The sequence below is a fragment of the Hyaena hyaena genome, unplaced genomic scaffold (assembly GCF_003009895.1).
Source record: "Hyaena hyaena isolate Hyena2069 unplaced genomic scaffold, ASM300989v1 scaffold_387, whole genome shotgun sequence".
Classification (NCBI taxonomy): Eukaryota; Metazoa; Chordata; class Mammalia; order Carnivora; family Hyaenidae; genus Hyaena; species Hyaena hyaena.
Window position 1 is genome coordinate 832,921 of NW_024081019.1, and position 26,882 is coordinate 859,802.

Consider the following 26,882-nt stretch of genomic DNA (forward strand, 5'->3'; position numbering starts at 1 on the left):
CTCTCTCTCCCCTCCCTCCCCTCCTCCACCCCACCCCCTTTCTGGATTAAGCCATATAGTTTCTTTTCCTGGTCAATTTTCTTTTCTTTTTCCTAGCCCCTGTCATTTCTCTTTGTATGGGATAAGGCCTCTTCCATCAATACCACCCCCACCTTGTTATTTTGCTGTTGCTAGTGTTTGTTTTGGTCTTTGTTTTTTGTTTGTTTTCTTTTCCAGGGCTACTTTTCCAGGGCTACTTCAACGAATAAATCAAAGCACACCTGGTGGAGGGTGCAAACCATTACTACGAGTAGGGAGATAAAGCAACCAGAGTCACAACAACAGAGAGCAAGTAACACACTCCAAAAAACACCTCCTGAAGGGCCAGGCCCTGGACAGTGTATGACCCCTTTTTAATGCAGTAGTGCTCGTAGGTACAGGACACATTAACAAGCTTTTAAAACACATAAGGGACAGAACACTAGCCAAAACAACGAAACAGAAGAGGTCTCCAAAGAAATTCCAGGAGGAAATGACAGCTAAAGAACTGATCAAAACAGAAACAAACAATACAACTGAACAAGAATTTAGAAAAATAGTCCTAAGATTAATCGCTGGGCTTGAAAAAAGGAGAGAAAACAGCAGAGAATTTATTACTGCAGAGGTCAAGAAACTAAAAAAATAGTCATGATGAATTTAAAAATGCTGTTAAATGAGGTGCAAAATAAACTAGAGGCAGTGACAGTGAGGATTGAAGAGACAAAAGGGAGAATAAGTGAAATAGAAGATAAAATTATGGAAAAAGATGAAGCTGAGAAAAAGAAAAGAAAATTCTAGACCACGCAGGGAGAACTAGAGAACTAAGTGATTCAATGAAACGTAATAATATCTGTATCATAGGAGTTCCAGAAGAAGAGAGAAATAAAGGGGTGGAAGGTGTATTTGAACAAATCATAGCTGAGAACTTCCCCAATCTGGGGAAAGAAACAGACACTGAAATCCAGAGAACTCCCTTCAGACATAACAGGAATCAGTCTTCTGCATGACATATCATAGTGAACTGACAAAACACAAAGATAAAGAGAGAATTCTGAAAGCAGTTAGGGACAAATAGGCTTTAACCTACAAAGGTAGACACATAAAGGTAGAAAGCAGACCTATCTACTGAAACTTGGCAGGCCAGAAGGGAGTGGCAGGAAATAGTCAACGTGCTGAATAGGAAAAATATGCATCCAAGAATCCTTTATCCAGAAAGCCAGTCATTCAGAATAGGAGTGATAAAGGTTTCCCCAAATAAAAACTGAAGCAGTTCATCACCACTAAACCAGCCCTACAAGAGATCCTAAGGTAGAGGAGAGGAGGGGCGGTGCCTGGGTGGCTCAGTCAGTTAAGCCTCTAGCTTTAGCTCAGGTCATGATCTCATGGGTTCATGGGTTCAATCCCCACATCAGGCTCTGTGCTGACGGCTCAGAGCCTCAAGTCTGCTTCAGATTCTGTGTCTCCCTCTCTGCCCCTCCCCAACTCACACTCTGTCTCTCAAAAATAAATAAATGTTAGAGAGAGAGACAGAGAGACAGAGAGAGATCGAGATCCTAAGGGAAACTCTGTGAGTGGAATGTTACAAAGACCACAAAGGACCAGAGACATCATCAAACATGAAACCTACAGATAACACAATGACTCTAAATCTGTATCTTTAAATAACACTGAATATAAAGGGAATAAATGCTCTAATCAAAAGACATAGGGTATCAGAATGGATAAAAAAACAAGACCCATCTATTTGTGGTCTATAAGAGACCCATTTTAGACCTGAGGACACCTTCAGATTGAATGTGAGGGGATGGAGAACCATCTGTCATGCTGCTGGAAGTCAAAAGAAAGCTGGAGTAGCTAAACTTATATCAGACAAACTAGAATTTAAACTAAAGGCTGTAATAAGAGATGAAGATGAGCATTATATCATAATTATGGGGTCTATCCATCAAGATGAGCTAACAGTTATAAATGTTTATGCACTGAATTTGGAACACCCAAATATATAAAACAATCACAAACATAAGCAATCTTATTGCTAAGAATGTGGTAATTGCAGTGGACTTTAATACTCCACTTACAGCAATGGACAGGTCTAGGAAGAAAAATCAATAAAGAAACAATGGCCCTGAATGATACACTGGACCAGATGGACATGACAGATATATTCAGAACTTCGTCCTAAAACAGAATACACATTCTTCTCGAGTGCACCTGGAACATTCTCCAAGACAGATCACATAGTGGGTCACAAAAGAGCCCTCAATAAATATAAAATAACTGAGATCATACCATGAACATTTTCAGATCACAATGCTATGAAAGTTGAAATCAACTACAGGAAAAAGGCTGGAAAATCTCCAAATGCATGGAGGTTAAAGAACATCCTACTAAAAACTGAATGGAGGGGCGCCTGGGTGGCTCAGTTGGTTAAGCGTCTGACTTCAGCCTACGTCATGATCTCATGGTTGGTGGGTTCGAGCCCCACATCGGGCTCTGTGCTGACAGCTAGCTCAGAGCCTGGAGACTGTTTTCAGATTCTGTGTCTCCCTCTCTCTCTGACCCTTCCCTGTTCATGCTGTCTCTCTCTCTCAAAAATAAGTTAAACATAAAAAAAAGAAAAAGAAAAAAAAAGAATGGGGCAACCAGGCAATTAAAGAAGAAATTAAAAAATATACGGAAAGAAATGAAAATGAAAATACGATAGTCCAAACCCTTTGAGATGTAGCAAAGGCAGTCCTAAGAAGAGAATACATTGCAATCACGCCTATCTCAAGAAACAAGAACAATCCCAAATACATAATCTAAGAGCACACCTAAAGGAATAAGAAGCAGAAAAGCAAAGAAACCCCAAGGCCAGCAGCAGAAGAAAAATAATACAGATCAGAGCAGAAATAATATAGAATCCAAAAAAACAGAACAGATCAATGAAACTAAGAGCTTGTTGTTTGAAAAAATAAACAAAATTGATACACCCCTAGCCAGACTTCTCAAAAAAAGAGCACCTAAACAGATAAAATAATGAATGGACTTATCACAACCAATCCTCAGAAATACAATTATCAGAGAATACTATGAAAAATTATGCCAACAAACTAGACAACCTGGAAGAAAAGGACAAATTCCTAGACATACACACACTAACAAAACTCAAATGGGAAGAAATAAACGGAAAGTTTCCAGACTCATTCAATGAAGCCAGCATTACCTTGATTCCCAAACCAGACACAGACCCCACAAAAAAGGAGAATTATAGGCCAATATCCCAGATGAACACGGATACCAAAATTCTCAACAAGATACTAGCAAATCAAATTCAACTGCATATAAAAAGAATTATTCACCATGATCAAATGGGATTCATTCCTGGGCTGCAGGGCTGGTTCAATATTTGCAAATCAATGATACATCACATTAATAGAAAGAAGGATCAGAACCATATGATCCTGTCAATAGACGCAGAAAAAGCACTTGTCAAAATACAGCATGCTTTCTTAATAAAAACCTACAAGAAAGTCAGCATAGAAGGAACATACCTAAACATCATACAAGCCATATAGGAAAAGCCCACAGCTAATACCATCCTCAATGGGGAAAAACTGAGAGCTCTCCCCCGAGATCAGAAACATAACAGGGATGTCCACTCTCACCACTGTTGTTTAACATAGTATTCGAACGAAGTCCTAACATCAGCAGACAACAAAAGGAAATAAAAGGCATCAAAACTGGCAAAGAAGAAGTCATATTTTCACTTTTTGCAGATGACATGATACTCTACATAGAAAACCCGACAGACTCCACCAAAAGGCTACTAGAACTGATCCATGAATTTAGCAAAGTTGCAGGGTATAAAATCAATGTACAGAAATCAGTTGCATTTCTATACACCAATAATGAAGTAACAGAAAGAGAATTCAAGAAATTGATCCCATTCACAATTGTACCAAGAACCATAAAATACCTAGGAATAAACCTAACCAAAGATGTAAAAGATCTGTATGCTGAAAACTATACAAAACTTATGAAGGAAACTGAAGAAGATACAAAGAAATGGAAAAACAATCTGTGCTCATGGACTGGAAGAATAAATATTGTTAAAATGTCAATACTACCCAAAGCAATCTATACATTCAATGCAATCCCAATCAAAATTGCACCAGCATTCTTCTCAAAGCTACAACAAACAATCCTAAAATTGTATGGAACCACAAAAGACCCCAAACAGCCAACTAAAGCAGAAGTAATCACAATCCCAGACTTTAGCCTCTGCTACAAAGTTGTAATCATCAAAACAGTATGGTATTGGCACAAAAACAGACACACAGACCAATGGAATAGAGAACCCAGAATTGGACCCACAAATGTATGCCCAACTAATCTTTAACAAAGCAGGAAGGAGTATCCAATGGAAAAAAGATGGTCTCTTTAGCAAATGGTGCTGGGAGAACTGGACAACATGCAGAAAATGAAACTAGGCCACTTTCTTACACCATACACAAAAATAAAAACAAAAAAGGATAAAAGACCTAAATGTGAGGCAGGAAACCATCAAAACCCTAAAGGAGATAGGCAACAACCTTTCTGACCTCAGGCACAGCAAATTCTTGCTCTATGTATCTCCAAAGGCAAGGGAATTAAAAGCAAAAATGAACTACTGGGACCTCATCAAGATAAAAGGCTTCTGGACTGCATAGGAAACAACAAAACTAAATGGCAACCGACAGAATGGGAAAAGATATTTGCAAATGACATATCAGATAAAGAGTTCGTATCCAAAATCTATAAGAACTTATGAAACAACACCCAAAAAATAACCCAGTGAAGAAATGGGCATAAAACATGAATAGACACTGTTATAAAGACAACATCCAGATGGCCAACAGACACGTGAAGATGCTCAACGTCGCTCATCATCAGGGAAATGCAGATCAAAACTATACTGAGAAGCCACTGCACACTGGTCAGAGTGGCTAAAATTAACAACTCAAGAAACAACAGATGCTTGTGAGGATGTGGAGAAACAAGAACCCTCTTGCACTGTTGGTGGGTATACAAACTGGTGCAGCCACTCTGGAAAACAGTATGGAGGTTTCTCAAAAAATTAAAAATAGAACTACCCTACGACCCAGCAATAGCACTACTGGGAATTTATCCAAAGGATACTGGAGTGCTGATTCATAGGGGCACATGTACCCCAATAGCAGCACTTTCAACAATAGTCAAATTATGGAAAGAGCCTAAATGTCCATCTACTGATGAATGTATAAAGATGTGGTTTATATATAAGTGGAATACTACTTGGCAATGAGAAAGAATGAAATCTGGCCATGTGTAGCAACGTAGATGGAACTGGAAGCTATTATCCTGAGTGAAATAAGTGAATCAGAGAAAGACAGATATCACATGTTTTCACTCATATGTGGATATTGAGAAACTTAACAGAAGACGATGGGGAAAGGGAAGGGGAAAAAAATAGTTACAAACAGAGAGGGAGGGAGGCAAACCATAAGAGACTCTTAAATACAGAGAACAAATTGAGGGTTGATGGGGGGGTGGGGAGGAGAAACTGGGTGATGGGCACTGAGGAGGGCACTTGTTGGGATAAGCAGTGGGTGTCTGTCATATGTAAGCGATGAACCATGGGAACCTACGCCAAAACCAAACGTACACTTTACACACAGTATGTTAGCCAATTTGACAATAAATTATATTAAAAAATCAATAAACATTTAAAAATATCTTTTAAAAAAAGGCACTTAAACGTTAGCCATTATAAAAATTCCCCCTCTATGTTTAATTTATATCCAAGTTAGCATATAGTGTAGTAATGATTTCAAGGGAAGAATCCAGTGATTCATCCCTTACATATAACCAGTCTTCATTCTAACGTCTTCCTTAATGTCCCTTGCCCATTTAGCCCATCCCTCCACCCAACACTCCCCCAGCAACCCTCAGTGTGTTCTCCGTATTTAAGAGTCTCTTATGGTTTGTTTCCTTCTCTCTTTTTATATTATTTTTGCTTCCCTTCCCTTATGTTCATCTGTTTTATATCTTAAATTCTGCATAGGAGTGAAGTCATATGATATCTTTCTCTAATTTTGCTTAGCATGATATACTCTATAGAGTTCCATCCATGTTGTTGCAAATAGTCATTATAAAATGTAGAACATTCTAATTCTACACTGTTATACTGGTTTGTAGTGACATTTAATCATCCTTATAACAGTCGGTTCTTATATCTAATTGACTATTCATGATTAAATTTAAGTTAATTTCCCTTTTGTGTCCTCCGTTGGAGGCTTGGAACAACTAGTCTGTGTCCTTTATCAAAATATTCTTTTGTAGGGGCGCCTGGGTGGCTTAGTCGGTTAAGCGTCTGACTTTCGCTTAGGTCATGATCTCACAGTTCGTGGGTTCGGGCCCCGCATCGGGCTCTGTGCTGACTGCCAGCTCAGAGCCTGGAGCCTGTTTCAGTCTGTGACTCCCTCTCTCTCTGACCCTCCCCTGCTCACGCTGTCTCTCCTAGAAATAAATAAAATAAAAAACATTTAAAAAAACCCCAAAATATTCTTTTGTATACTTCAAAAAAATTATTCCTTAATTCTTTATTTCTATTTAAGACCCTCCTCTACCATTTCCATCCTTTTTATTTTCAATGTTCTTTTCTAGATGTTTTCTGATTTTTACGTTCTTCCTGGAATGCAGTGACCAATGCTGTATATATACAATAAATAGTTAAATACTGGAAAAGTCCCCTCCTACCACCAATATCCCTGTTAATATATTATTACCATCGAAAAGTATAAAGTCATTATATTTTTATATAGAGCCTCCAATGTACTATGAACCATCAAACCTTTTTGCGTAAACTAGCTCCCCTTATCCCCTATGCCTATTTAAAGAAAGGTAAAACTGGATCTTCACCCCAATTTTATCACTCAGTAGTTAAAGGTCTATGAGAATTAGACATTTTTCTCTATTATACATCTTTCTTTGTAAAATGAGAGCAATAAATACTTAGATCTGTTTTTACATGAGGATTCAAATCACAATTATATCTAAAAAGTATCTGGTATAGAATTAATACCTGACATACAGCCATCTGATAAATGACATTTATTGTTATTATAATTGTCTTTGAAGAAATATTACTCAGGAAGCCTTTCAACATGTTGTGTCTACTATATTGTCTGGTACTCCTATGCTTTGGTCATCTGGCCCAGTATAGAAAAGTAATTCATCGATGTCTATTTTTCAGGCTACCATTTTAGAAACCATGTACAATCTACTAATTTTCTGATATCAAGGGCTTTTACAACCATTCCCCCTTTTTTTTTTAAGGAAACTATTCTTGCTCTCTATTTAAAACTAAGATCTTGGAAGAAATATCTGATCCTCAAAATCTTAATTATCAAGGCCCACAGTATAAATTATTATTGTTATCCAGGATTTTTTTAAGCTTCATAGTGAAAAGCCAAAATAAATCCTATTTTGCAAAACTCAATGTAGTTAAGCAAACTACATTCAAGTTGTCTGAATAGAAGAAATTGGACAATGTAGAAGACATAATGAAACAAAACCTATATACGCTTGGTGACTAGGAAAATGAAATATTTTCCATTTTGATTTAGGTTAAATGCAGAAATGATTGTATTCAGTAATATATACTGTAAGACAATTAATATGATAGAGATCTGAATTTCTCCCCACAGACAGGACTTGGGGGATAATATTTTATATGCAGAATTAGTCGTTTGGGGTTACCTATCAGTAAAGGTGTTAATATCCCATTAGTAATAAAAATGGAATATTACAAATGGTTTAACAGGGAACTATGAAAAATAAGTACTATGTATTTCCTACTAAAAACAAAAAGTTAAAATAATTATACACCTGCATCTGATCAACTTGTACATAGATGAAACAATTTTAAAGCATTGCTATTGTACAATTATGTCATTTCCATTCCTCAAAACTTTTAAATTTTAAAAAGTTAAGGCTACAATTTTTCATAGCAAGAGTCATATACTTTTATATCAATACAATCTGAGCAAATTATATTTTGAATTTTAGTAAAATACTATTTATCCAAAGTCCTTTTTTTAAAAAATTTTTTTTTAATGTTTTATTTATTTCTAGGAGAGAGAGAGAGACAGCGTGAGCAGGGGAGGGTCAGAGAGAGAGGGAGTGACAGACTCTGAAATAGGCTCCAGACTCTGAGCTGGCAGTCAGCACAGAGCCCGACGCGGGGCTCGAACCCACGAACTGCGAGATCATGACCCAAGCGAAAGTTGGACGCTTAACTGACTAAGCCACCCAGGCGCCCCTATTTATCCAAAGTCTTAAAAACAAAATAAAAATGGATAAATGAAATGTATCAGCTACTTCATTTTGGTCAAGTGTCAACCTCTTTCCCAAAAACCTATCTAGAAGATTTCCTTCCTCTTATCTACTGCTGGGTAAAGGCGCAAATGAGACTAAAACTGCTGAAATGCAAAGAGAAAGAGGAGATGCAAGAGAATAAATAACGGGCTCCTGATGAATTTTAATCTATAACTGTTTCCATAACCCCTCCTTATTCTAATAGTGCCTCATCTTCAAGTAAAAATCTACCATGAAGAGATTCTAATGAACACATTAACAAGTTACTTGGTCTCTTACCAACTTGCTTAGAACACAGACACTTTTCTGAACCGTCTCTCTGGTGATATCTGCTTGCCGCACTTTCAATGCCTATTATAAACAAAGAGTCCTTATTAAAAATATTCCACAGAAATATTTAAAAATCACTATCTTTCAATATAAAAACAGCAGTGAGATAGAAAAAATTTTTACATTTAGTTAAATTCCAAGTTTACTGAGAATCTCAGAAAATATTTATTGAATGAGTCAGCCAGGAAATATGTGCCAGAATCTGGTAGGCACTGGGAATTAACAGTGAGAGACAATCCCTACCTTCAAGCAGCTCACTGAGAACACTTTTTGTGTAAGCTGCCACATCCATAATGCAAATCAAATGTCCTTGGTTCTGGTTTGAAAATGGGCACTCTGAGACTATTGTCACTGGTGAGAGGGGGCTAGTTTATCCTGGCAAACTGGTATCATAGCCCAGCCTTGAGCCATATCTCATTCCTTGATGATTCTGAGGATGACCATGTGAGATGTCTACATTCTCTGCTAGTAAAGAACAAGCCTTGACTTGATCATCAGCTAACTCTGTGAGCAAACTAAGAACTACTCTTCCCCTCTGTAGTATACAGCCTAACATCTCCTTGCACCTGTCCTGAGGACCAATGAACCTCAGTGTCTTCAACTGACTTATGACTGATGACTAGTCATTAAGTCAAGAATAGAGCCTTCCCTCAATCTGTTTTCTACCTCTGCCTTGACTGGATTCATCTGTCAGGTCTCACCTTCAATCAAAGGGAATCAGTCTTTCTTCTAGGCTCTAGGTCCTTCTGATATCTGTCATCAGGTGAGGATAGAAATATTTGGAGAAAGGGGCAATCCCAATATACTGTAAGATGGGTCAGACCCAGGGGTGAGGGCGACAGATGTTATGAAATGCCATTTAAAGACTATGTGGAGCATGAGAACTGTTGTCAATGTTGATGGCCTTGAGGAAATAATTTTACTAGTGTTTACACAATCTAAAGGGGACTAGAGTAAAAGGAAGAATCTCCAAGAAAGGGGGGCAATTCAGTTCATCTCATGTAAACATAGATTAAGGGTAACAGTATATGAGGCCATCAAATGCACAAAAGTGCCAGGCTAACTCCTGCTCTCAGGTTTACCTTTAACTTCGGTTATTCATTCCATAGGTATTTACTGGGTGTGTCCTATATCCCAGGCCCTGTACGTGAAGGACTGTTTCACAGTAGTTAACTACTTTGGGGATGGTGGAATTTATACCTGCAATTCATTTTGAAATGATTCAGGGAAAAATGCAGACACACACTAAGCAAATGTAGTAGAACACGGACTACTATTGGGTATACAGGTGTTCATAGTACAATTCTTTTAATTTATCTGCATGTTTGAAAGGGTCATTATAAAAAACTTTTAATATACATAAAAAATTTATATATATAAAATTTTATGTATTTATATAAATATATAAAAATATACATAAAATGTTTATAGATTTATAAAAAATATAAAATTATATATATATATAAATTTTAGTTTACTTAGTTATTCACCTGAGGAAGCCTTTTAAAACTCATAGTTATCTAGGCTTTACTCTCAGAGATTCTAATTCAGAAGGGAAGGCCACATGTGTATCTAAAAAAGATTTAGAGTATTAATGATCTACTGAAAGGTTAAGAGATTTTTACTCACAGAGTATCCTCACCACAAAAAACCCAGTGCTGCTCAGAAGCAAACCATGAAAGGGGAACCTACCCCCATCTTGGCTTATTTGTATTAATTAGAGCTATTATAGTAATTCAGGCATTAAACTGGCAGGTAATTTAAGAATTAACAAAATCTTAGTTGTAGATCATTAAGATAACATGCAAGTATTTCAAAGCTACTACAAGTACTTTCCACTAATTCTAAACAGCTGCTTAAAATACAACACACATTATCAATTTTTCTGAATTACATACCAAACATTAAAAAAAGAAAATTCAAGGACACTGTAAAATTTAAATACAGCATTTTGAAGACAGTATTTTGTCTGTATTTTGAAGACAGAAATTATACCTAGTAATTTAGGTATAACTATCTAAAGACAATGGACCAGGGATGCCTAGGTGGCTCAGTCAATTAAGCACCTGACCTTGGCTCAGATCATGATCTCATGGTTCGTGAGTTCAGCTCTACATCGGGCTCTCCACTGTGAGCAAAGAACCCACTTTAGATCCTCTGTCCCCCTCTCTCTCTGCCCCTCCTCTGTTCATGTGCTCATGCTGGCTCTCTCCCTCTCGCTCTCAAAAATAAACTTTAAAAAAATGGACAAAATACTTTACGATAATTATACTTGCCCATGTCGACTGACAAAAACATTTATGTGAATAAACTGGTACTATTGGGAAAACAACTTCAAATTGTTTATGAAAATTTAAAAAACAGCATCAGTGGTTTTTTGTTGTTGTTCATTGTAACTACCATACCTTGGCTTCAATTTGCCGATAGCAGGAGATACCGTAGACTGTAGCTCCATTTCCATTTCTGGGTGGCAAGTGAAAAAATACAGTATCTAAGAGACACACAGAAAAATGTAAATACCAAAGTCAATTACCCTTATTAATAAATAATGTAAACTGAAGTTACTATATGCAGTTAATAATTAAAACAAAAACGATAATGTAACAAGGAGCCCATGTCATACTTACATCTAGCATCACAACCACTGGTTTCTTAGCATCACTCTCATTGCCTTATTGTGTATATTCACGCATTCTCAAAAGCCCAAAAGGCTGAATAACAGATTAAACTGAAACTACACAATCACTTATCCCAAAAAATAATTTATTCCAGATTAACAGAAAGTAGAGAACCATAAAAATGAAATCATCACATGAATCTTGGATGGATCCAAGAAATTCTTGAAATAACTGAGGAAATTTGAACACAGATTAGACATTAGATGATATTCTCTCGAATTAGTGTCAAATCTATTAGCCGTGATAATGGTACTAGAAATTATCCTGAGGAATGATCTCATTCATAGGAGTGCATGCTGAAGTATTTAGAAGTCAACTGTCATGATGTCTGCAACATGGTGTTAGACTTTCAAATAGTGGAAGCAAAACTGTACACACAGAAATAAAAAGAAAACTTGTGGAATATTTGCTATACTATTTTTTCAACCTTTTTTTCTTTTTAAGAGCTTTCATGATAAAAAAAAAAAAGCCAGGAAAAAATATTTGTAAGATTAAGAATAATGTATTTAAATTTTGTTAAACTGCAGAGTAACATTTTGTTTCATATGAAAATTATTAAGTATTAGGAAAACAAGTAATTAAACCAAGTTTTGGTAGAGCCCCTAATGCCATGATAAAACTTAGTTCTTTGTGAAGCCAGTCAAAACACTCATTTACAGGTAGGAGACTCAGTACTAAAGTCATAGCATTGTTTTCTGAGGATGTTAACATGCTTCTCTGACACATAAACTTTTATTTTATTTTTTAAAGATTTTATTTTTAAGTAATCTCTAAACCCAACATGGGGTTCAGACTTACAACCCCAAGATCAAGAGTTGCCTGGGTGGCTCAGTCTGTTAAGCATCTGACTTTGGCTCAGGCCATGATCTCATGGTTCATGAGCTCGAACCCTGTGTCAGGCTCAGATTCTGTGTCTCAACCTCTCTGCCCCTCTCCTGCTTGCACTCTGTCTCTCTCTCCCTCAAAATAAATAATGTTAAAAAAAAAAAAAAAAAAAGAGTCGCAAACTCTACCAAATGAGCCAGCCAGGTACCCTCGATATGCAACTTTAAGCAGAGCACTGCAATGGCAGTGGCTCCAGGGGTGGAGAATCAATTCCAGGTGGGCACTAGTGTACTAACCTAGTTAAGTTTGCAGCTAGAGCCCCAGTCAATCAATCAGTGGCTAGTACAGGTAAGCCCTTTAGCTTTACTTTGAGAGGAGTCTCAAGAATAAATGTAGGAAGTGCTACCAGTAACAGATGTCCTAATCTGGCTAATCGCTTTATTTATTTAGCCAGTGCTCCTGGCAAGAGTGGCCAATGTTCAACAACATTACCAACATAATAAAGCCCAGCACTCCTCTGCAAATCTTCCAGTGCCTGACTAGTCAACTCCAAACAAGCACTTACATGTTTTATAAATAGTTACAAGGAGCCAAAGGTCTTTCATTTATCAAAATATTTAGAATCTAAGATGTCTTGATAAATTTAAGAAAAAAAGGGGGGGGCACTTAACTAATTGCTCCATTGTTTACATACCTTCCTGGTAGTTGTGTGCGCCATCTGGTAAGGCAAGGAAGGGCAAATACTTCCATTCTTCAGGTAAAATGTGGCTATCATGTCCATCTCCTGGAATCAGGGGCGGGTAAGAGAATTCAACCTAAAATAGTAAGGAATGTTAGCCAAAAGGTTGTTAATCAAAAGGGGGCATTTTATCCTGATAGGCAAAAACTTTTAAGCTTTGCACGTTTGTTGATGCCACTTGGCATTATCAGCAAACCTACGGTACAGGAGAGGATAAGGAAACAAGGAGTAAAAGGAGGAAAGACTTTGAATACTTTTCCCCTTTCTGACTTAAAGGTTTTTGGATTTTAATGTGCATAGGAGGATAGGGGATAGTAGTGGTGATGAACAGATTGGATATTTACATTTAGAAACTGTCATCAGAGATGGTAACTAAAGCCATGAAGCCCTGAGAAAAACCAACATCCTACTGAATTGAGCAGAAGAGGTACAACAAAGAAGCTGAGAAATAGGAGCCAAGATCTGAGCTTGCTTCTCATCAACTGGCTCCCTTGCTCACAATACATGTAGCTTTGAGCTATGTTTTTGCTGGGGGGGTTGGTAGGAGGAGGAGTGGGCATTAATCAACATTTCAGGTTATTTTCTTCTAAGATTGAGAACTGGTCAGTGAAAAGTTGAATGAAATCTCTTCAACACTGTCTGGTAGAAGTAACAAAGTTTTTAGTATACACCTTCGGTTTCTGGTATTCCCCAAGTTTATCGCATTTACTTTGTTTCTATTTCTTTTTGTTATTTCAACAAGACTTGTGGAGAAGGAAGAATTAAATGCCTGAGACTTGGGGGTGCCTGGATAACTTAGTTGTTTAAGCATCAGACTTTGGCTTAGATCATAATCTTACAGTTTGTATGTTCAAGTCCCACTTCAGGTAAAACACAGCCCTGCTATGGGTGAGTCCTCCGCCTCCCTCTACTCTCTCTGTCCCTAGCTCATTTACATCCTCTCTCTTCTCTTCTCTCAAAAAAAAAAAAAAAAAAAAAAGTCAAAAATATCTGAAAATGCTAAGGTTTAAGATGCTTTGAAGCTTGAGAAACAGGCCAAGAGGCAAGGACTGCAGGTGACCTCTAAAAGCTGGAAAAGGCAAGAAAGTTGATTTACCCTAACTGTCCTGAAGAAACACAGCACTCCTTGATTTTAGCCCAATGAAATCCATTTCTGAGTTCTGACCTCTGGAACTCTCTATGTATTAAGTCATTAAGTTTGTGGTAATTTATGGCACAGTAGAAAACTAATACATACTGTTAAATATAAAAAGCAAGCAGAATATCAGTAAATATAGTATAATTCTACTTATACTATGATTACATTTATGCAAAAAATTCTATTTCTGTATCTTTGTAAATGAATTTAATTCATCACTTGAAAAGATACAAGTTAAGAGTTTACCTCTGGAGAGGTGAATAGGGTTGGGGATTGGAGATAAAGGAATATTCCTGTTAAATTTTTTTCATCCCCATCTTCTTCTTTTGGAAAATTTTAAACTTACAGAAAAGTTGAAAGAACATAAACAACCTTACAACCATCTATATTCACAGACTACTAATATTTTGGTCACATGTGCTTTATCTGTGTTGCACGTGTATAATACACACTTTTTCTGCATTACTTGACAACAAACGGAGATTATCATTGACTTTTAAGTAAACTGGTATTTATTTTTAAATGGGTATGCATTAATTTTAGAGTAAAAAAAAAAAAAAGGCAAATAGTGCCTGGCTTTCGAAGGAAATCTTATTTCCATCCTATCCTCCTGGACACACAGGGAGATGTAGAAATCTATCTCCTTCTCTGAAGATTTAGTTAACAAATTACCAACAGAGTTTAATATCTGATGCTTTGCTATGTTCAATCTATTCTCCCAACTCCTCATTTTACTGAATGAAGATCTGTTTTGGACTCTAGTTGGAACTTAAGATGAAATCAACTCATAAACCTGTTTTAAGTGTAGATACTGCATATAATCCAAGAATTCCATGAGTAATATTAAGTTGGCTTCAGGCTGAGCGGACCCAGAGTACTTACATTGTTTCTTTGAGGTGTTAAAAGGAAATCCATAGGCCCAAAATGGAGCCACTTGGACCAAGTCACCAAACACGGCTTAATACCTAACCTAAACTAACCGAAGTTCCAACCCACCACCCCACCCCCCAGGAAATACAGTCTTAACTCGTCAGTCAGGAACGTTCTGATTGGCACCTGATGAGGTAATCGGTCATATGGCCCTCTCTATCCCACAAAGGAAGATGAGGTAACCCACCTAACAGAACCCCGTGCCCTTTTCTGAAGAAAAAGAGACTATGCCTAGAACAATCCTTCCTTTTCTTTTGCTTATTAATAACTTCCTTGCCCCACCCTCTTCTTATAAAACCCACCCAAATTAAAAAAAATTTTTTTAATGTTTTTTTAATTTTTGACAGAGAGACAGACAGACAGAGCGTGAGCAGGGGAGGGGCAGAGAGAGACGGAAACAGAGAATCTGAAGCAGGCTCCAGGCTCTGAGCTGTCAGCACAGAGCCTGACACAGGGCTCGAACCCACGAACCATGAGATTATGACCTGAGCTAAAGTTGGCCGCTTAACCAACTGAGCCACCCAGGCACCCCTAAAACCCTTCCAAATTTTTGTACAACTCCTCAGAGCTCCCCACTACTTGCTAAATGGGATGCTACCTGATTCAATAAATCACTTAAAGCCAAATTAGATCTTCACATTTATTCAGTTGAATTTTTGTTCCTTAACAGGGAGAATGTATTTAAAATTTCAAACAGCTAACTTTTGGGACACAACCTTTTCATATATTATACACTGCCTGCACTGTGTTGGCAGCTCTCTAGAATTCTTTTCTTCTGCTGGTGTTATTTGCTACCAACAAATTCTTGCATTAGAATTCTTTACTTCTGCTAGTGTTATTTGCTACCAACAAATTCTTGCATTTGGAAACTGAAGATGTTAACCAAGTTCAAAACAGTTCACACAAACTCCTTTCTGTGTCTATATATACACAACAGTTTTAACGGTGATTTGGTATTGTTTATTTAATCAATCCTCTATTGCTGAGCATTTTGTTTCTAACATCCTTACAAACTATTCAGTACTATTCTAGTATAATAAAATATATATTTTGTCCTTGTTCTCAGTTCTGGTCTAGAGCTCCTAAAGCCCTGGAATTTTCTGAGTAAATGGAGCACTTTTTGTTATTTACAAGACAATTTCAACTGTACCTGGGTTATTTAACAAGGAGACCTGGTGGTGGTGGGGCTACTAAATAGCATTTGGATGGGGCCTGGTCACCAAAAAAGTGGACCTCTGGAGGGTAGAGGGACTGGAGATTGAGTGCAATCATCAATAACTAATGACTTAATCAATCATGCCCATGTAATGAAAGTTCCATAAAATCCCCTAAATGATAGGGTTTAGGGTAATTCCAGGTTAGTGAGGACAATGAGGTGCCAGGAGGGTAGCGTGTCCACTGAGGGCATGGAAGTCCTTCACTGTACCTGGTCCTATGCATCTCTTTCATTTTCCAGAGTTGTATCTTTTATAATAAACCTACAAAGGTAAGCAGTGTCTTCCTTAGTTCTAGATGTTCTAGCAAATTACAGAACCTGAGACAAGTATGAGAACTCCCAACTTTGTGGCTGAATCGGACAGAAGTGCAGGTAGCTGGGGACCCAGTACTGGCATCTAAAATGAAGGTGTCTTACTTCTCCAAAGAAGACATCCAGGTGGCCAACTGATACATGAAAAAATGCTCAACATCACTCATCATCAGGGAAATACAAATCAAAACCACTATGAGAGGAGCGCCTGGGTGGCTTAGTCAGTTAAGCGTCCAACTTTCGCTTGGGTCATGATCTCGCAGTTCATGGGTTCGAGCCCCGCGTCGGGCTCTGTGCTGACTGCCAGCTCAGAGCCTGGAGCCTGTTTCAGAGTCTGTGTCTCCCTCTCTCTCTGACCCTCCCCTGCTCATGCTGTCTCTCTCTCTCTCCTAGAAATAAATAAAAATCATTAAAAAAAAACCACTATGAGATACCACCTCACACCCACCAGAATGGCTAAAATTAACAACTCAGGCAACAACAGATGTTGGCAAGGATGTGGAGAAAGAGGAACCCTTTTGCACTGCTGGTGGGAATGCAAACTGGTGCAGCCACTCTGGAAAACAGTATGGAGGTCCCTCAAAAAATTAAAAATAGAACTACCTTATGACCCAGCAATTGCACTACTAGGTATTTATCTAAGGGATACAGGTATGCTGTTTCCAAGGGACACATGCACCCCAATGTTTATAGCAGCACTATCAAAAAAAAAAAAGCCAAGTATGGAAAGTGACCCAAATGTCCATCGATGGATGAATGGATAAAGAAGATGTGGTGTGTGTGTGTATATATACATACATACATATGTACATATAATATATACATATGAACATACGTACAGGACACTCAATATGTATATATGTATACATATATACATATGTATGTACACACACACACACAATGAAGTATTATTCGTCAATCAAAAAGAATGAAATGTTGCTATTTGCAACTATGTGGATGGAACTAGAGAGTATTATGCTAAATGAAATTAGAGAAAGGCAAGTATCGTATGACTTCACTCATACGAGAACTTTAAGACACAAAACATGAACATACAGAAGGGAAGCAAAAATAATATAAAAACAGAGAGGGGGGACAAAAACATAAGAGACTCTTAAATATGGAGAACAAACAGAGAGTTACTGGAGGGGCTGTGGGAGGGGGGTGGGCTAAATGGTAAGGGTCATTAAAGAATCTACTCCTGAAATCATTGTTGCACTATATGCTAACTTGGATGTAAATTTTAAAAATAAATTAAAATTAAAAAAAAATAAAAATAATGTGAAGGCGTCTTGTGGGACTAAGCCCTTAAACGTGCGGAGTTTGACACTAACTCTGGGTAGTTAGTGCAGAACAGAATGGACTCACAGGACACTCAATTGGTGTCTGGGGAAAAACAAAACAAACAAAACTCTGTTATTTCCCAATCAATGGAATTTTAAAACCTTAAGCCGTATATTCTTCTTATTGTGAATACTGACTACATACTCTCCTTAGGATATGTCCAAAACAATCCAGACAGACACAATTCCATGGCATAGAGGCTTAACAGGAATCATAGAAGTCACCAGAGTTTCTCAAATACCACTCAACTGAATCAAAAGGCAGTTTGGACAATAATGCCAACTAAACTAAGCGGTACTAGAGAAAGTAAAGGTAGGGACAGTTGGCTGCCCCTCTGCACAACTCCAGTGGAACCACCAACACTGCAGTTTACATGAAGGGCTCTTCCTGCAGCCACACTGTGCAAAGTCTGTACAACTGTACATGGCAGCCCTAAGTATATGTGAAAAATTGTGGGCAAAAACCAAAGTCAATCTCCAAAGATTAAAAAGAAAAGAAACACTTAGAATGGTTATCATCCAGTAGGGTTACTATTAAATAATGAAAGTTCGTAGGGGCACCTGGGTGGCTCACGGTTAAGAGACCCATTTAGGTTCAGGTCATGATCTTATGGTTCATGGGTTCAAGCCCTGCGTTGGGCTCTGTGCTGACAGCTCAGCCTGCTTTGGATTCTCTCTCTCTCTCTCTCTCTCTCTCTCTGTCCCTCCCCAGCTTGCACTTTGTCTCTCTCTCAAAAATAAATAAATGCTAAAAAAATTTTTTTTAACAAAAAAGGAAAGAAAAAAAATAATGAAAGTTCACAGCCCAAACTCTAACTTAAATTTAGGGATCAAAAAAAGTGTCTGATAGGACATCAGCACAAAAAATGTATGACAGATACAACAAATATCTCCCTCCCCAAAGGGTAATGTTATTAAATCCTGCAAATTTCAAACATCTTTTTGTTAACTCACATTCATAAGACTGAATCTGTTTTGATCCCAATAAGCACTAGTAATTTACATACTTATTTTTTATTTTTTTATTTTTTATTTTAGAGAGAGAGAGAGAGAGAACATGTGAGTAGGGGAGAGGGGCAGAAGGGGAGAGAGAGAGAGAATCCCAAGCAGGCTCCACACTCAGCACAGAGTCTGATGTGGGGCTCAATTCACGACCCTGGGATTGAGACCTGAGCCAAAATCAAGTGTCAGGTGCTCAACCAAATGAGCCACTCAGGTACTCCATACATACTTACATGATTACAATAGACACGGAGGGAAAAACAATGGCTGATTTCTAAAATGTGAAAGCAGAATAAAGATGCTCTAATTATAAGGAATTAAAATGCAACTTTTCTAAAAGCTAAATGAACTATGTAAGAAATGGTAACATATGTTTGTTAGCCGTGAATGGTAAAAATGGTAATGGTAAAAAATGGTAAAAAAAAAAAAAATGGTAAAAATTACCACTCATTTTCAGAGATTAGAAATCAAATTGCAGAGTCCTCTAGGGGCACCCCCTAGAGGTGCCTGGGTCAGTCCCCAGAGCATATGACTCTTCATTTCCATGTCATTGGTTCAAGACCCACACTGGGCCTGGAGCCTACTTTAAAAAAAGAAAAAAAAAAAGTCAGATTGCATTTACTTGGTCCTCAGAAACAAAAGGTTGAAAACACACAAAATAATAACAGTATCCTGGTGTAAACTCTGAGTACTATACTTCAAAAGTACCCTTTGTTCACTTTCTAACAATGAAACATGCATTCCACTGTCAGAGAACAATACAATAAAAGTCACCATGCCAAACAGCACAGAAATTAAACACATAACACAGTGGTCACAGACACAGATGGCATAGGAGGTATGCCTCCTGGAGAAGCTGAGTCAGCTGCTCTGACTCTCTGCTCCCTTTCTAGGCCCCTCAGGGATTCCCCTGACTCTTCACTCAGAGCATGGGTGCTTGTTTTCTTAACAGTTAAAGCATTTTAGGGACGAAAGTCAAGGCTCTGTCATGATGTTTTTCTCTCTAAAGACAACCCTGGATAAAGACAGGTCTTCTCAAAGTTATGTCTGCTCTGCCTAATCTCTAGAATAGTCAACACTACAAGAGTACTGGCACTCTACCTCTTTAGTCTCTTATAAAGTTGGCAACAAATGACTATATTTGTCAGCTGTTTATTTCTGTAACAGACTGTGTTTAATACTCCTCTATCGCAGCACCATATATTATTTTATAGTTTCATGAAAAAATAAAGTGGGTACTGTAAAGGTGTCATGGTACTATTGAGACTTAGCAATTAAAACCAAGATTTATGGTTTTTAAAATTAAATGCAAATAAAGAAAACAAAAATTAAATGAAAGAAGTATCTTAGTTTAAAACACGTGCTTTTATATATTTAATTGAATAAAGGCTGCCAGTTCTCTTTTTTCTACAATTAAATATTTTACTATTCCACATTCCTTTTATTTAAGATGACGTGCTTGTGCCTTTCGGCCGGAACCACCACGTTCCAGTAATTCATCAAAATGACCAACACAGAGTGAAAAGAGGAGAGGCACCCACTATATTTTCCAGACCTTTTGGAAAACATGGAGTTTGTCCTTTGGCCACATACATGCGAATATACGAGAAAGGTGATATTGTAGGCATCAAGGGAATGGGCAGTGCTCAAAACGGAATGCCCAGATATAGTCCCATGGCAAAACTGGAAGAGTCTACAGTGTTACCCAGGATGCTGTTGGCATTGTCGTAAACAAACAAGGGCAAGATTCTTGCGAAGATAATTTATTTTTTTTATTTTTTTTTTTAATGTTTTTTTATTTATTTCTAGGAGAGAGAGAGAGAGAGACAGCATGAGCAGGGGAGGGTCAGAGAGAGAGGGAGTCACAGACTGAAACAGGCTCCAGGCTCTGAGCTGGCAGTCAGCACAGAGCCCGACGCGGGGCCCGAACCCACGAACCGCGAGATCATGACCTAAGCGAAAGTCGGACGCTTAACCGACTAAGCCACCCAGGTGCCCCTTGCGAAGATAATTTAAGTATTGAGCATATTAAACACTCCAAGAGCCAAAAAAGCGTGCAAAGGTAAATGATCAGAAAAAGGAGAAGGCCAAAGAGAAAGGTAGGTACTTTCTGAAGTGTCAGGCTGCTCCACTCAGGCACACTTTGTAAGAACTAATGGAAAGGAACCTGGAACTGCTGGACACCATTCCCTATGAATTCATGGCATGGTAAGTGTAANGCCTTGTTTTCAACAAGCTCCAGCGGCATCCTTCCTCCTGTGGTTCATATACTAGACAGAATGGCTCCAAGCCTGTCTATATAGAACTTTTTTTTTAAATATTTTTATTTCTAGGAGAGAAAGAGAGAGACAGCGTGAGCAGGGGAGGGTCAGAGAGAGAGGGAGACACAGACTCCGAAACAGGCTCCAGGCTCTGAGCTGGCAGTCAGCACAGAGCCCGACACGGGGCTCGAACCCACGAACCGCGAGATCATGACCTAAGCGAAAGTCGGACGCTCAACCGACTGAGCCACCCAGGCGCCCCTCTTTTAATTTAAATACATAATTTTTTAGTGGCGCCTGGCTAAGTCAGAAAAGTATGCAAGTCTTGATCTCAGGGTGGTGAGTCTGAAACCCCTGCTGGGTTTAGAGATTAACTTAAATAAAGGAACTTTAAAAAAAATCAAATCAGCTCAGGCCACAATCTCATGGTTCATGAGTTGGAAACCTGTGTCAGGCTTGCGCTGACAGCACAGAACCTGCTTGGGATTCTCACTTTCCCTCGCCTCTGCCCTTCCTCCACGCTCTCACAATCTCTCAAAATTAAAAAAAAAATTTTTTTTAACTTCACTATCCTGTTTTTCTACTTTAAGTTTTTTGTTTTTAATCTTATTTTTGAGAGAAAGACACAGAGTGCAAGCAAGAGAGGGACAGAGAGAGAAGGAGGCACAGAATCTGAAGCAGGCTCCAGGCTCTAAGCTGTCAGCACAGAGCTCAACACAAGGCTCGAACTCACAAGCTGTGAGATCATGACCTGAGCTGAAGTCAGACGCTTAAGCAACTCAGCCACCCAGGCATCTCACGGTTTACTATTTCAAAACCACTGAAATTTTACATAAACATACATGTTCATTAACATGAAACTATATACACAACCAATTAAAGGTCTGTAAGATTTTATAGAGCCATGCATTTTTAAACAGTTTCTTCCAGGAAGGAAAAATCCTTACTGCTACATGTGAATAGCAAAATTGATAAAATCCACCAGTAAGTATTCATCTCTAATCATCTCAAAGGTATCTGAGAATAAATAGCCCTATAAGAATTTGGCATTCATTAGGACAGTATTTGCAGATCTACAGCTCACAAATCAGAAATGCCATCAGCTGTGGAGTCAATGCAGTTTGATCTGTGTTTCAGATAAGAAAGTGTCATTTATTTCCAGTAACATCAGATTAGTTTTGTAGCCCTACTTTATGTAAAGCTAGGTAAAGATAATTTCAAATGTGATTATTAATTATGAATTCTTACTTTAAAATGTATAGAACTTTCTAGAATCTTTTACATTAAAAAAAAACCTAGAACTCCTATATTATTCTAGGTCTCAAGTAAAATGAACACTTTGGTCATACTGCACAAATATGGCTAAGTACATGGGGGAAACCCAACTTTCATAAACTTAAACATAATTTTTACAAAACCACTTAAATTTCTAAGTAAACTGTTTTTTGTTATATTTGTAATAACCCAAAACTAGGAACAAGTCTTATGTCTCTTAACAGAAGAATGGGTCAATGATGGCATACAATTGTAATACAGAAACTATGATATAGTCAACAACATGGATAAATATCAGATGTAACAGAGTGAAACAAGTCAGACACAAGAGACACAAATACATGGTGATGTAGGTCAGAATAGTGGTAACCTGATAATGGGGGAGGCAAGATGACAGAGAAGTAGGGAGCTCCATACATTTCGCTCACCCCCATCTCTCAAACAGAGAAGGCCTGAAGCCATAGAACACTGAACTGCAGGAGTTTGGGAGGAAAAGAGACAGAGTCCACTTAGAAGACAACCTCTTATGTTCACAAATGCAAACTGGGGAAGATAAAAACGGCTGGGACCCAGAGAGATGGAGGGAGGGGAGGGAACCCCCTTCACGGGGAGCTGCAGAGAGTCGCGCAGAAGAGAAAGCGGCTGAAACTGCTCATAGAACTGTTCCTGGAGAAGAGAAAAACCTCGGCTCGGGAAGTATAGTGATCCTATTTCTAGCTGTGGTGCTGACTTTGGGCTGGGTGCCCCGTCCCAGGCGGCCCCAGGAGTCCGCTGCTCTCCAGGCTGGATTCCCCCGCTGGGAAGCAGTGGACCTGAAACTGCGCTGCTGCTCTCTCCGCTCATCCCAGAATGGGAAACAGTCCCGCCTGCGGGATTTTTATTTCGGGCAGTATCAATAAAGCGCTCAGACTAAGACCTGGAAACGATGTGGGGCTTGGGACAGAGAACATGGCTTATTTTGGCTATGCCCACGGCACAGGGAGATGAGACCCAAATAAGTGATTTTCAAAGCTTGGTTCAAGAAGGGACTGGGGCACTGCCATTTTTCTCCCCACAACCACCAAGGTGGGCCCTCAGGGAGCCGCCTGTGGGACCACAGTGGAGGCTAAGACCTGCCTACACCAAACCATGCCACACTCATTACCACTAGAGAGCTGTGGGGTTTTTTTTGTTTGTTTTTTTACACCAGAGCCCAGGGAAAGACCAACACGGATGCACTGCTATAATTAATTCTAGATCAACTCTTTCTATTCAGATATATTTTCCCTTCTCTCATTCACATCTCTCGCCTTTGCTACACTGGGCACTATGGTTATCGGTTTGCTTAAGCAGTCACATTTAATCCATTCTCCAGATGTATATTCTACACCTCCACTACTACCTTTCTCTCTCTGGAGTAATCAGACTATATAGTTTCTCTGAATGACGTTATCTTTGTGTTTCTCCTTACCTCCTACCATATTTGCCTCTTTCTCTCTCTAAATTAAGCCTCTTAGTCTCTCTGCCTGGTCACGGTCCAATTTCGCTCTCTCCCTGCCTTGTCATTTCTCTCTTTGTATATGCTCTTCCATCAGGACTGCATACATCCCGCTCTTTTATTTGTAGCTGGGAATTCTGGTTTTATGCTTTTAAACTGTCCTTTGTCTTTTGGGTTTTTTCTTTTTTTCTTTTTCCCTTTCGGGTGCTTGTTTGTTGGATTTGTTTGTGCATTTGTGTGCCTTTGTTCCCTGTGTGTTTGTCTGCTTTCTTTTCCAGGGCTACCTCAAGAAACAAGCCCAAGTACACTTGGTGCAGAGTCCCAAATACCACTACGAGTAGGGAAATAAAATAACCAAAGTCTCAACAAGAGAGACCAAGAGACATCATTCAAAGAACACTTCCTGAATGCACAGGCCTTGGACACTCAATGAGCTTTCTTTAATATAGCAGTACTCGCATGTGCTGAGCTTATAACAAGCTTTTAAAACTAACAAGAGACAGAAACCTAGCCAACATGAAGAAATGGAAGAACTCTCCTCTAAAGAAATTCCAGGAAGAAATGACAGCTAAAGAACTGCTCAAAACAGATATAAGCAACATAACAGAACAAGAATTTAGAACAATAGTCACAAAATTAATCGCTGGGCTTGAATAAGGCATGGAAGGCATCAGAAAAGCTATTGCTACAAAGACTATGGAGATTAAAATAGTTGTGATGATATAAAAAATTGCTGTGAGGTGAATAAAATGGAGGCATCCAATGCATGGATTGAAGAGGCATAGAGAATAGGTGAATTAGAAGACACAATTATAGAAAGAGAGGAAGCCAAGAAAAAGAGAGATAAATTGATCCCGGGCAGGAAAGGAGAGTTCGAGAGCTGAGTGATACAATTAAACTGAACAATATCCGTATCATAGGAATTCCAGAAGAGAAGAGAGAGGGAAAGGCGCTGAAGGAGTACTTGAACAAATTACAGCTGATACTTCCCCAATCTGGGGAAGGAAACAGACACTGAAATCCAAGAGGCACAGAGAACTCCCCTCAGAGGTAACTTGAATCGATCTTCTGCACAACATATAGTGAAACTGGCAAAATATAAGTACAAAGAGAATCCTGAAAGCAGCTAGGGATAAAAGGGCCCTAACGTACCTATCAGAGTAGTTACAGACCTATCTACTGAAACGTGGCAGGCCAGAAAGGAATGGCAGGAAATCTTCAATGTGATGAACAGAAAAAATATGCAGCCAAGAATCTTCTATCCAGCAAGCCTGTCATTCAGAATAGAAACAGAGATAAGTCTTACCAAATGAACAAAAACTGAAAGAATTCATCACCACTAAACTAGCCCTACAGGAAATCTTAAGGGGGACTCTATGAGGGAAATGATGCAAGGAACACAAGGTAGCAGAGACACCACCACAAGCATGAATCCTAAAAAGAACACAAGGACTCTAAACCCATATTTTTCAATAATAACACTGAATGTAAATGGACTAAATGCTCCAATCAAATGACATAGGGTAGTAGAATGGATAAAAAAACAAAATCCATCTATTTGCTGTCTACAAGAGACTCATTTTAGACCTGAGAACACCTTCAGATTGAAAGTAAGGGGATGGTCAGATTGAAAGTAAGGGGATGGAGAAATATCTATCATGCTAGTGGATGTCAAAAGAAAGCTGGGGTAGCCATACTTATATCAGACAAATTGGACTTTAAAGTAAAGGCAGTAACAAGGGATGAAGAAGGGCATTATGTAATATTTACAGGGTCTATCTATCAGGAAGAGCTAATAATATGTCTATGCACCAAATACAGGAGCACCCAAATACATAAAACAATCCAAACAGAAATAATCTTATAAATAAGAATGTGCTAATAGCAGGGGACTTTAATACTCCACTTACAGCAATGGCTAGATCAACTAGACAGAAAATCACTAAAGAAACAATGGACTTGAATGACACATTGGACCAGATGGATCTGTCCGATAGATTTAGAACTCTACATCCTGAGGCCACGGAATTCACTTTCTTCTCAAGTGTGCATGGCACATTCTCCAAGATAGAAGCCCTCAATATATATAAAATGATTGAGATCATACCATGCACACTTTCAGATCACAATGCTATGAAACTTGAAATCAGTCACAGGAAAAAGTCCGGAAAACCTCCAAAAACATGGAGGTTAAAGAACACCCTACTAAAGAATGAATGGGCCAATCAGGCAATTAGAGAAGAAATTTAAAAATATATGGAAACAAACGAAAATGAAAATACAACAATACAAACTCTATGGGATGCAGCAAAGGCAGTCCTAAGAGGAAAGTACATTGCACTCCAGGCCTATTTCAAGAAATTAGAAAAAGTGCAAGTACAAAAGCTAACAGTGCACCTAAAGGAACTAGAAGGAGAGCAACAAGAGCACCCCAAAGCCAGCAGAAGAAGAGAATAAAAATCGGGGCAGAAACAAAATAGAATCAAAAAAAAAGAAAACCCAAAAAAACCCCAAAAAACAGATCAATGAAACCCAAGAGTTGGTTTTTTGAAAAAATAAACAAAAATTCATAAACCTCTAGCCAGGCTTCTCAAAAAGAAAGGAGAGAGCACCCAAATAGACAAAATCATGAATGAAAATGGACTTATTACAACCAACCCCTCAGAAATACAAGCAGTTATCAAGGAATACTATGAAAAATTATATGCCAACAAATGGACTACTTAGAAGAAACACATACACACACTACCAAAATTCACACGGGAAGAGATAGATCATCTGAACAGATCCATAACTAGTGAAGAAATTGAATCAGTTATCAAAAATCTCCCAACAGGGGCACCTGGGTGGCTCAGTCGGTTAAGTGTCCGACTTCAGCTCAGGTCATGATCTCACGGTTCGCGGGTTCGAGCCCTGTGTCGGGCCCTGTGCTGACAGCTAGCCTGGAGCCTGCTTCAGA

General features: G+C 38.5%; 1 protein-coding gene across 2 annotated transcripts in view; it reads right to left on the reverse strand.

The window, feature by feature from the left end:
- AVL9 (AVL9 cell migration associated) overlaps nt 1–26,882 on the reverse strand; it is a 71,264-nt gene that overhangs the window by 34,024 nt on the left and 10,358 nt on the right. For both annotated transcript variants that reach the window (XM_039251147.1, XM_039251146.1), the window contains exons 2-4: nt 12,925–13,045; nt 11,133–11,218; nt 8,677–8,748 (exon numbers count right to left, since the gene is read on the reverse strand). In XM_039251147.1, coding sequence (XP_039107078.1) covers nt 8,677–8,748; nt 11,133–11,218; nt 12,925–13,045 — 279 coding nt within the window. The remainder of the gene's footprint in view (nt 1–8,676; nt 8,749–11,132; nt 11,219–12,924; nt 13,046–26,882) is intronic.